At 37.8% G+C, this 12,776-nt stretch overlaps 1 protein-coding gene across 1 annotated transcript; it reads left to right on the top strand.

Annotated features, from left to right (window-relative positions):
• The first annotated feature begins 3,764 nt into the window (after window positions 1–3,764).
• On the top strand, window positions 3,765–12,260 carry LOC128642660 (usherin-like). Its single transcript, XM_053695442.1, has 6 exons — window positions 3,765–3,940; window positions 5,353–5,431; window positions 5,616–5,794; window positions 6,045–6,752; window positions 10,069–10,254; window positions 12,029–12,260. The coding sequence occupies exons 1-6, from the start codon at window positions 3,765–3,767 to the stop codon at window positions 12,258–12,260; spliced, it is 1,560 nt and encodes a 519-aa protein (XP_053551417.1).
• Window positions 12,261–12,776: the final 516 nt, after the last annotated feature.

Raw genomic sequence — 12,776 nt, 5'->3', positions numbered from 1 at the left:
GATGTAACTAATGATCCCTTGTATAAAATAAACCCTCCACCTCCTTCCCACATTAATAGCTCAAAGAAAACATTCTTAGAAGTTGACTCTTGAGGGAGATCTGATTAAGCTATTAGCTCTAGAATGTCTGTACAGAGAGTCAAGAGGCACTTCAGATAAATTAGATTCCTGAATGGCAAAACCAGAAACAAACTGAGCTACTTGTAAATACGCCTTCAAAATATTACACCTTGGCTGTCAGAGAGGTCTGCAGTGTATTGTGTAGCTGAAGTGTTAAAAGTTATACATTTATTTTAATGTAACATAAAAATGCAATAACAAAATACTCTTATTTTCCATTTATTGCACTATTGCTTGAGCGGAACTATGGCTGTTAAAAGCAAATGGATTAAACACATAGTTAAAGTCCACTCCAGAGCAGTAATTCTCTAAAGGGAGCAAGTTGAACACATTTGGTGAGTCAATGAGGAGATTAATTTGTACATATTCACAATCTCCAGCATTCAGTTCTGAAGCAGAAGTGTGTTGCTTTAACTATGTGTTTTAATATTTGTTTGGTTAAGCACACACTCGCACATATATATATATATATGCAATAATAGACTTCCAATAAAGGTGGTAAGAAAATAGACTGTATTGGAATTCTAGAATGCCTGGAATATGTATACGGTTATTCTAAGAATTTACACTTTAGAAACATTGGTATTCCGGAGAGGGCTTTTGGGTTTGTCTGCATTTCATTTCCGGCTACATTAAGAGAAACTAAAACGGCTTTACCTAACCTTTTCATGAAAAAAAAAAACCCAACATGCAACAGATAGATAATCAGGAGATAAGATTTAATCCGCTATATAGAGATGTTCTTATGACTTGGAGAAAAATTCATAAACTTATGAGGACAAACTATAACATTTCCAAATTCTTGCCCATCCATGTTTTCCCGCAGGGGATTTAAGCCCTGTATTTATGTTTTGAATCAATAAAAGGCTTGGTGAACTCTCCCCTTTCTCAAAACAGGTCCGAAATGCTAATGATATTTTAGATGGAGTTTAATAAATCAGTTCTAATGAAGATGCGCTATAACTTACTTTTTTAAAATAGATATGAAATTCAAATACCCCCGCAGATCTGAGCTAAAGGTTTGAATTGTTCTTAAATCAGCGCTCTCGCAGTTAAGCACTCTTGTTGTAGCGAGAGCTCTAATTGGAGAACAGCTCAAACCTTTAGGTCACAAAAAATAGGCTTTTGAAATGGGCAGCCGGGGTGCAGGGTATTTGAATTTCATATCTATATTAAAAACAAAATTTATGCTTACCTGATAAATTTCTTGCTTTCCGGACATGGAGAGTCCATGACGTCATTCCAATTACTAGTGGGATATTCAAATCCTGGCCAGTAGGAGGAGACAAAGAGCACCCCAGCAAAGCTGTTAAGTGTAACTTCCCTTACCCATAACCCCTAGTCATTCTCTTTGCCTCTTTCAATGGAGGATGTTGGAAGTTGGTGTCTGAAGATATTTAATCCTTTTATGGGTACTTTTCCCTGCAAGCAAGGATTGGGGGTCTAGCTGTGTCCACGTCAATCTCTGAATTAAACTCCATCTAAAATATCACTAAAATTCTGGTTCTGTCTTCATAAATAGTTTACCATCACTTTAAGGATATTAGCAAAATAATGTTTTATTCTAATCAAAAGAAAGTATATTTCGATACGCTACAATTATTGTATGGAATCCACTTCACACATCAATGGGGATATTTCCAACTTAGACATTATGTTTATAATGTAATTAAGATATCTCCCTAGATAGGAAAAACTAAACCGCTACAAAAAATAATTAATGAACAAGTAGTTATCTACTTTGTATAACTGTATAATGGATCGGCAGACATAAACAATTTGGGTATCAAAAAGTGAAGAAAGGTCTAAAGCTCTATAACTCAAAAAGTCATTAAAAAGAGTCTGAAATACGTTAGATGGGAAACCATACCTATAGTATAGGACCACAAAAAATAGTAGTATAGCATAATCAATAAATGCATAATGTAAAGACAATGTAAGAAAAAACAGGAATATTTTACTAACTTTGAATATACTAATTTGAAATTCAAACTTCCTAGTGCATCATGTGACAGCTATTAGCCAATCATATTAATATACCTACAGTATATCCTGTGAATCTTGCACATGTTCAGTAGGAGATGCTGCCTCGGAAACTGTTCACATAAAAAGATTGAGCACATTTGGCTAATGGAAGCAAATTGGAAAGTTGTTTAAAATTATGTGCCCTATCTGAATCATGAAAATTTAATTTTGACTAGACGTTTTAATATTCTAAATTGAGTCTGCCTTTAATAAAGATTATCTTTTAAAAAGTAATATTGTGAAATGGAGAAGAGATCTTATAGACCAGTGTCATAAAATCTCTAGCCAATCAATGTGATTGTCCTAAGATCATGTGATTCTGGGGTAAAGTTTCTGATTTTGCTTTGAAAATGATAAAATTGCACATTTAACTATTTAAATGTCTTGTTTTTTGTTGATGATCAATCTTGACCAAACAAAAGCACAAAATGTAATCTTCCAGTGTTTCTTCATCTGTAAAGAATATTAAAGGAACTCAAGTCAAAATTAAACTTTCTTGATTCAGAAAGAACAGCATTTTTAAGAATCTTTCCAATTTAATTCAGTTATAAAAATTGTGCACGATTTTTGATGCACCGCGACCTACTGAGGATGTGCACAAGCTCACTGGGTATACTTATACTAGTCTGTGATTGGTTGATGTCTGTCAGATGATACAGGGGGGCTGACAAATGGGCAAAAAAAGAAATTTGCCAGAAAAAAAAAACTATTACTTTTGTGAATGACAGAGTAAGTGTTATTACATTGTCTGTTTATTTTGCACTTGTTAAATATGCAATTTGACTGTATTTAGTGGTCCTTTAAAAACTTAAATCAGCAACAAATAGTTAATGAGCAATACCATAGGTTTTTTGATACATTAAATACATTAAAAATTTGAGTAAAATAGTATATTTTTATCCTTGTTTGATTAGAAGCAATCTAATATTTGCTTATACCTTCTCTTATTTCTATAGTGGTAGTTTAATTTCAGTGGAGTCTGCCATGTGGTTAATATGTTTCACATATTGTATTAGATTTTTATTTATTAAAGGGACAGTCTACAAAAAAATTGTTATTGATTAAAAAGATAGATAATGTCTTTTACTACCCATTCTCCAGCTTTGCACAACCAACATTGTTATATTAATTTTCTTTATAACATTTAAACCACACAATTTCTGCCTGTTTCTAAACTACTACAGACAACCTTTTAATCACAAGCTTCATTATTTGCTTTTCACAACAGGAGACTGCTAGTTCATGTGGGCCATATAGACATTACATTGTGTTCTCTCCCGTGGAGTTATTTAAGATTTAGCACAACACAGTACTAAATGCAAGTCAATAGATAATAAATAAAAAGTCATGTGATCAGGGGGCTGTCAGAAGAGGCTTAGGTACAAGGTAATCACAGAGGTAAAAAGTGTATTAATATAACTGTGATGGTTATGCAAAACTGGGGGATGGGTAATAAAGGGATTATCTATCTTTTAAAACAATAACAATTCTATGGTAGACTGTCCCTTTAATAAAGATATAAGACAAAAAATATACATGATGGATTGTTAGTCAATGTCCCTTTAATGTTTAGACTTTACATCTCTTGATAAGTCTAGATTGCCGCTCTGGAGACAATGATGTCTGAAGGAGATACAGGAGAGAGCAGAAATGCCTGTTATGCACTCACGTGCCTAGCAATGGATCCAGCTGGTCATCGTCATATAGTGAGCAGCCAGTGCTTCCTGCAAGTTTTAGATACTCTCTGCAAGCTACTCCAGTCAGATGAGCAGGAGTCCTGCTGGTTTGCTGCCATGTACGTAATCCTTTGAGTTCATATATTGCTTCTGGCTTTAAGGTTTGACTTCAGTGTTGTAAAAGCTAAAAGCTTGCATTTTTTATTTATTTCTTGTTGACTAAGATTTTATGTTTACATCAACTACTATAATACAAACTCTTTACAGTTAGGACCATAGACAGATTCCACTAGGGCAGGAGTCAGCAACTACATTTCCCAAGATGCTAAGATATTCTTTAGGCAGTCTGAGCATCATGGGAAATGTAGTTCCAAAACATCAGGAGAGCCAAGGTTGCTGACCCCTGCACTAGGGAAAGACGACTAGAGGACCGATTTATCAAGTGTCAGGCAGACATGATCCGCTGTAGCAGATCATGTCCGCCCGACATCGCTTAATGCCAACAGCATATGCTGTCGGCATTTAACATTGCGCAAGCATTTCTAGTGAAATGCTTGTGCAATGCCACCCCCTGCAGATTCGCAGGGGGTGTCAATCATCTCGATCGAATCTGATTGGGATGATTGCTGTCCGCCGCCTCAGAGGTGGCGGATCAGTTAAGGAGCAGCGATCTTAAGACCGCTGCTTCTTTTACTTATGTTTCCGACGAGCCTAACGGCTTGCACGGAAACTGCTGCATTTGCAGCTTGATAATTCATCCCCAAAGTGTCCATTCCAATCTATAGGAATTGTCCTGCAAACCACCTTGTAGGTTGTTTTTTTTTTTGGGGGGGGGGGTTCAGGGTTTTTAAATTTAAAGCAATTTCAGTTCACTAGAAAACTCTCCTATAAACAATTTCTCGAAAGTAGTTTTTAAATTCATTAGAGAATAGTTTTACATATTTCTGAAAAGTTTTTGGAGTTTTCAAATTCAACAACCTTGACCTCTTGAAATCCTTCTTTTTTTTATGTTAACGGTGGCATTTTGTTGACTTTTTTTTTTTTCATTTTTAATTTACATTTTTTTTTTGTGCATGCTCTTTATCCCTCTAGAAAAATCTCAGTGGCTTTCTCAGAGTTAAATTTATAGGGCCCTATAGTTTTCATACTAGTAACTGATAACCTACACAGAGGTATAAGTCAAGGGTGACCATTATTCCCTCCTTACTGCTTGCCCTAGCCCTAGGAAGAAAAAAGCTAGATTGTGAAGGTATGCTATTTCCTTAATTGTTTTGGATGTTCAATTTGCTTTTTTTGTTAGATCAATTACTAATTTGCAAAGCTTTACTAATATAAGCAATAGCTCTTCTCAAAGTGATTTTAAAGGAAACAACATATTGTCACAATTGGCTCATTATTATAACTGTTGACTTAAAGTAGAAGATATTTTTAAAATGATGGTCTATAAAATCCATAGTGATCTATATCTCAAAAATAAGTTCCAAAAAAAATGATTAAATGTTAGGATTTAATTCTCCATTTTATTGTACAGGACGGTGAATGTGTTATCTAGTCACCCACAGGGTGTAGTGAGACTCCGTCAACATCAACTACTGGAGGCTGTCCTGAAGGTGAGGAGGGTGCCTTGTCTATGTTTAAAACTGTATTTAGGCGCGATCTGTAAGGGTCGGATCTCAGCTTGAAAAAGATATGTAACTTATAAGTAGTGATCGTACATTAATTTGGTGCATTAATGTAAACATAGTACAAATTTCTTTTGAAGAATAAAAATGTCTTATCACTCAATCTCTACAGAAATTGGCTTCTTCTCACACAGCCGAAAAGGAGTTGCTGGTAGAAGTGGAAAATACATTAAAGAGGCTTAAACGACTTCCCCAACCTTCCTCTCCTAAAACAAAAATCCTGGATTGTGGTTCTTTATGGGTCGAATGGGAGGAACATAGATCAGATAGTGGTCTTCCTATTACATATAGGTAAGTAACCAAAAATCATGTACATATAACTGGTCCATTGACAGATGGAATGTTATTTTTGTTTAGTTTATATACCTTTTAGGCAGTCCCATTTTATATATCTTGTTATAAACAGTAGAAAGAATTATCAATATCCATTTTAAATTCTGCAATATTTTTTTGATTTGTTTCATTATTTCCGTTAACTCTAGGACTACTGCATTCTCTTGTATTCTCTAACAAAAAACAATATTTTTGTTTCTATTCATAGTCTCTTTGACAGTGAGCAGTTGTTATACCAGGGTCCATCCTGCTTCCATCTGTTCCTTGAATTTAAGCCAGGTCAAGAGTACCACCTGAAAGTCGTCATGGAAACAGTGGGTGATCGTAGCCCAGACAGCCCTGTTGTGGTGGTAATTGTGGAAGAACCTTTGCCCAGCTGTCCCTTGAACTTTGAAGTTATAGGTCGTACAGCTACACAAGTGAAATTAAGCTGGTCTCCACCTGCAGACCCTGGAGTAGCTATTAAATATTACATAGTGTATCGGGAGGACATTCCTATTGAGACAACTACAGAGTTGAGTTGCATTGCAGGAGGGTTGTCATCTTCAACAAATTATACTTTTAGTGTCTGCGCCTGTTCGGCAAGAGGTCAAAGTGAGAAGGTCTCTTTGGTTGCTAAAACAATGAACAGGGGAGACCATGCTCCTGGGAAACTTTCACTCTATGTTATTGGACGATCTGAGATCTTCATCACTTGGGATGTGCCCAGAGCCCCTATTGGTAGGTTCTTTAACTATGAACTGTGTATGAATGGGAAATCTGTTTACTTGGGTACAAAGCGCTCCTATACTGCCCGTCGACTGACTCCCAACACTGATTACACATGTACTGTCTTTGCTATCACCAGTGAAGGGCGCTTTGAGAGCAAACCAGTTACCAAGCGAACTGCCAAGGATGAATATGGTAACCTAAGCAAGTAAGTAGAAACAACTGAATAACAGAAATATGTTTTATTAATTCACAGAAGAAACAGGACACTAGCTCTACAACAATGTACATTTCACTATTTATACATATCCTATAGGAGGTAAAATAATCTTTTATATAAAAGACAATACAATGTATTTATACAATACAATTTCACTGAAAGAACCTTTTTGTTTTGAATACATTTACATGTATCAAACTGGTCATAATGAAATATCCCTTAAAATGTTTGATAAAATAATTCAATGCACATTATTATTCAGTTTAGGTTGGAGTGTATATTTTAAAATTCTGTATTGCCTGACCCTACAACATGGCATATAGTAACTGCTTAGATCAGCTCAGGTACTCGGTTATACCTGGCCACAAAAACGGAAGCCATTAATACAATTCTGAGTTCTCAAGGGGTGTGTACATTAACTGCACTTGATTTTCAAAACTCTAAACATTTTGCTAACAAAATTGTTATTGTAAAATCTCTTAAAATACTTATTTTGTATGCAGATTGTTTGCAGTGCAGATATTAAAGGGCTACTAAAGTCGCCTTTTTTGTATGCATTATAAATAATTGCTGCATTACAACAAATCTCCATACAAAATAAATATTATAAAAACATTTAAAATTTCCATTTTGGTAACATAATTTGCTTTATTTTGTAGTCCATAGCCACAATTGTTGAAAAGCCTGCCCCTTAAATGTTTTTTTTCTTCTTACCTGTGACCAATTAGAGACAAACATAAAGGAGTTCATGTAGTGATCAACCAATCACTGTGCAGCATGTAGGAAGAGTAAAGATCCGAATGCCACTGGGAACACTCCAGCCTATCTGGGGGCAAGGGAAAATATTTTTTGCATAATCAAATATTTTATGGGCAATTACAGTGTGAGTTTAATGCCCCTTTAATTTCTGATTGATACTGTCCATATATTAAAATAACTGACTTTATAAACCTACTTTATGTAAATAGTAACTTGGTATATATTATGTCCACCATTATAACAAATGATGCAGTGTTGCAGCAAGTAAGGCCAGTAGAATGCTTGTCTGTATAGGTAGAGTCATTAGCAGCAGGTAGAGTTGCCACCTCAGCCACGTTTTCCTGGACACTTATGAGTTATACATGCTGCAGGGTGTGCCGAGAGGAACATGAATAGTGCTGTCCAGTGTCCCTATTTGTGTGCTGTAGAGGGTTGAAATTTATGCACACCCTGCAGCATGTATAACTTATAATTGTCCAGGACTAGTTAGGTGCTTATGCCATCTTACAGATCACTAGTTAGGCCTCATCTTGAGTATTGTTTGCAGTTCTGGAGGCCATATCTCCTAAACAAGGGGTCGTCAACCTTTTCGAACCTCAGGGACCACTAAACTCACAATTTTGAAACCCGTGGACCACTAACATGATTTTTTTTTTTTTTTTTTTAAAGGTACAAACCTCTATAATGTGTGTGTGTATATATATATATATATATATATATATATATATACACACACACATACTGTACATAACTAGTCTAACCATAACTAAGTTTATATTATGTATATATTTACACATTTTTAAGAATATTTTGGAATTAACAAACTGAATGACAGAACTGAGAGAATACTTCCAAATGACAGATGAAGGGTGAGTGCCAAACAGAGAGGCAGAAAGTGTGAAAAAAAGAATAATGTTTAAAAGGACCACAAGACTTCCAAGTTACCTCCCCAGTTAGGAATTATTAAAACTACTTATGATCATGGACAGACATTGGAGTCATAAATTAAGTTTATATCAGAAAGCTCTCAATATGGATGTGAGCTAACAACGACTGATGTTACTGGCAATTACTATAATACTGGTGGGATATGGCTGATCTGCTGGGTGGCAATTACTGGAATTCAGGTGGAATGGCTTTGTGCACAGGAAAATTATTAGAATGAAAAATAATTAATATTTAATAAAAAATAAAAAAAGAAGATGGAGGGGAGGAAGACAAACAGTGATGTAAGTCCATCTGAAGGAATTAGGAAAACTACTACAAAAAGACAGGGAAAGGGAAGAAAATAAATGAAATATAAGAGAATTTTGTTATATACTTTAATTCAACTATTTCAAGCCAAGACTACACCAACCTCTGCTGGCTTTAGAATGGAAGCATCTTTCTCTGAGCAGCGCGCTGGGCGGGAGGAGTTAAAAATACAATCTAGCTATGCAAGTTGTGCAGTACTACGCAACATGCGTAGGGAGATTGTAATTTAACTCCTCCTCTGTCGGTTTTCATTGATGTCCAGCCAGGCACTGTAGGGAGTTGTGGCATGACGGGGGTGACACCATCAGAGGAGATTACTTCCTGCTTGATGGTGTGACGGATCACCAACATCTTCTTGCGGACCACTATTTGGCGACCGCTGTCCTAAACTATATAAATAAACTGGAATCTGTTCAGTGGAGGCTACTAAGCTGGTCCATGGTCTAATGGTAAAACTTGCAAAGAAAGGAGGGTAAGAGGTGATATGATTAAAAGGTTCAAGATTTAATAAACCTCAGGCTGTAAGTATTTTTCACAAAAAGAACAATAGCAAGACAAGGAGTCATGATCTCAAGTTGAAGAGCAGTAGGTTCAGACAGTGGCGGAAATCTTGGCCCTGCAGACCCTGCAATGCTGGGGGTAAGAGGGGCCCACCACAACTTCTGGGGACCAGTGGCAGGGATCAGAGGGAGGCCATGGAGAAACCTGTGTGCACAGAACATCTTGTAAGGCCGCTCAGACCAGGCAGCGGTGGTGGTGGTGTGGGGTGGTTGGTAGGAAGGTTATGGGCTGCGATGGTGGTGGGGGGGCTAGAACAACAATTGCTGGGGGGTCTAGAAAAAAATTGTTCTGCCCCTGGGTTGAGGAGTAATTTGTAGAAGCCTGAGATTAGCCGGACAGATAGCACAGCATGCTAAGGCACTGTGGCTGAGCTCTGTAGCAACCCAAGGGTTGGAGGTTCGATCCCTGGCGAGGTCCACTCAGCCTTTCATCTTTCCAAGGTTGATAAAATGAGCAGCGCCTTGAGACCCTTGCGGGTGATTAGCCGTACTTTACAAGTACCCAATACAACAAGGCTATCCTATTTATTAAATAAGCTTATACTTTGTAGGACATATGGGCAAAATGGATGGCTGTTATCTTCCATCAAAGTTTAGAGGTTTATCATATTTTTGCTTCTTTAACACAAACAATAGCCACTATTCCAATACGTCACAATTCCCATACAAAGCGACTGTTATCTTTTGCACTTCTAATAATTATGTTCAATTTACGTTTTGTTACATTTCAGAACTTATGTTACTTCTAGTCAACAAGTCGTGGCTTCATCTACCAGTGACATTTGCGATCCAGTGGAGAAACAGAAAATTGATAGGATCTCTAAATCTCCTCCAACTAAAACTGTAAATGGCCGTCTAGTCATGCGCAGAAAAAGCAGCCTATCAAAAGAGAATAAAATTCATACCTCAAAATCCAGGTATTTACTGTTTTTTTTGTTATCAATCAGGTTATCTATAAAATACCAATACAGCATCAGTTTGGTAAATCCTTTACCATGCAATAAATTAGGGATGGAACAAATATCTGTAAAATTATATTTGAATGGAATGTTTTCTGAACGTTTTGTTTTAATGCTATGGGGCTGATTTAAGAAGCAGCGTATGCTGCTGTTCCGCGCGAGCCTTCAGGTTCGCCAGAAACTTAAGTTAAGAAGCAGCGGTCTTAAGACCGCTGCTTCTTAACTCGTCCTTCACCTCTGAGGCGGCGGACAGCAATAATTAGGGACAGTTATGAATAGGTCACTAGAGTGTGCAGCCAATGGCTGTGTGGAATATAACAGTGTTCTGTACTTCTATTTCTAACAGGAACGGAAAAGCTCACAATATCAGAATGGAATTACAGGAAAAGGGGAAATGAAAATATATTGTAAAGTTTTTATATATATATATATATACACAGTCCTACCCCCTTGCTTTCTCCCCCCTCTCTTTTGCTCTCTCTCTCCCCCTCTCTTTTTCTCTCTCTCCCCCCCTCCTCTCCTTTGCTCTTTCTCTCTCCCCTCTCTTTTGCTCTCCCCCCTCTTTTGCTCTCTCTCTCTACCCCCTCTTTTGCTCTCTCTCTCCCCCCCTCTTTTTGCTCTCTCTCTCCCCCTCTCTTTTGCTCTCTCCCCCTCTCTCTTTTGCTCTCTCTCCCCCTCTCTTTTGCGCTCTCTCTCTCTCCCCCTTTCTTTTGCGCTCTCTTTCACACCCTCTCTTTTGCGCTCTCTCTCCCCCTCTCTTTTGTGCTCTCTCTCCCCTCTCTCTTGTGCTCTCTCTCCCCCTCTCTTTTGCGCGCTCTCTCCCCCTCTCTTTTGTACGCTCTCTCCCCCCTCTCTTTTGCGCTCTCTCTCCCACCCTCTCTTTTGCACTCTCTCTCCCCTCTCTTTTGTGCTCTCTCCCACCCTCTCTTTTGCGCTCTCTCTCTCCCCCTCTCTTTTGTGCTCTCTCTCCTCCTTTCTTTTGCGCTCTCTCTCTCCCCCTCTCTCCCCCCTCTCTTTTGCTCTCTTTCCCCTCTTTTTTGCCCTCTCTCCCTCCTCTTTTTTGCACTCTCTCCCTCCTCTCTTTTGCTCTCTCTCTCCCCCTCTCTTTTACACTCTCTCTCTCCCCCTCTCTTTTGCTCTCTCTCCCCTCTTTTTTGCTCTCTCTCTTACCTCTCTATTGATCTCTCTCTCGCGTACACGACCGCAACCACTTCCACTCCCACCCGGCCAGGTGTGTTTTCCTCACGCTGTCTTTACTGCGCATGACAGCTTCGGACAAACACACTTGGCCTTTTATATTATAGGATATGAATTATCATTTTAAATTACCATCTCAAAGTGTCTATTCTCCCTTTAAGTGCCGAGAGAACAAGGTTTGCTATCATGCCCGGCATTGCGGTGAGTGGGCAGCAATACACTACCTGCATAAGCCCCAACTTGTGCACAGCCGTTCCCATGCTTACATGCAGCAATCTCGTGCGAGTTTGTCAATTATCCCTATCGGATTGGGATTATTAAAAATCCACCACACTTTAGGTGGCAGAGAGATTAAAGTGATTGTAAACTTTAATCTTTTTCTTTACAATATTAGTAATCATAAAGTAAAAGATGGGGACTTTAATTCATTAAAAGCTTTGTAAACATTTACTTTTTTTTAATAATTACACTTTCATGTCTTGATATATTCCGCTGTTTCTCCGCCCGTAAACAAATATTCTAGTTCTTAATTCAGTGACGATTTAGGCTGTAGTATTGCGCCCCCTTTGGCGTCCACCAAGGAAATAACACCACCCCTGGCTTTGGACGCCAAAGGGATGCAATACGATTGGCTACAGCCTGAATCGTCATTGCAGTTAGTACTAGAGTATCCGTTACGGGCGGAGGAACTGCGAAACATATTAAGACATGAAATAAAAGTAAAAAAGATTATTCAAAAACTGAATAGTTTACAAAGCTTTTCATGAATTAAAGTCCCCATCTTTTACTTTATGATTACTAATATAGTAAAAAAAAGGTTAAAGTTTACAATTGCTTTACGTTAAGTAGCAGCGGTCTAAAGGCTGTAGCTACTTAACTAGCTTGCAGCTTAATAAATGGAGCAGAATGACTCCCATTGACCTTATTTTTACATATTTTTCATGACTGAGCAGTCATTTTACCCCTTGACTGACAGCAACAAAAACATACAATTCCTCTTTATCTGCCAGTAACACATGTAAACAGAAGTGATTTGCCCCCCTTAACTGCCCCTCATGTTTTTGTGCTTCATTGTTGTAATGTAAATCAGACACTTTGAAAAAAAGGACATTTAAAAGGACATGGAACACAACATTTTTCTTTCATGATTCAGCCAATCTACGTCTATCTAATTTGCTTAGTTCTCCTGATATCCTTAGTTGTAAAAGATACCTAGATAGGCTAAGGAGCTAATGCACTACTGGAAGCTAGCTGCTAATTGGTGGTTGCACATATCTGCCTCT

Source organism: Bombina bombina, chromosome 12, assembly GCF_027579735.1.
Source record: "Bombina bombina isolate aBomBom1 chromosome 12, aBomBom1.pri, whole genome shotgun sequence".
Classification (NCBI taxonomy): domain Eukaryota; kingdom Metazoa; phylum Chordata; class Amphibia; order Anura; family Bombinatoridae; genus Bombina; species Bombina bombina.
This window is presented reverse-complemented; position numbering and strand designations above follow the sequence as displayed.

Coding starts and splice junctions, on each gene's coding strand:
- LOC128642660 (XM_053695442.1), top strand. CDS start 3,765: ATGTCTGAAGGAGATACAGGAGAGAGCAGAAATGCCTGTTATGCACTC. Junction 5,795..6,044: donor GGTCTTCCTATTACATATAG/GTAAGTAACCAA, acceptor TTCTATTCATAG/TCTCTTTGACAGTGAGCAGT. Junction 6,753..10,068: donor GAATATGGTAACCTAAGCAA/GTAAGTAGAAAC, acceptor GTTACATTTCAG/AACTTATGTTACTTCTAGTC.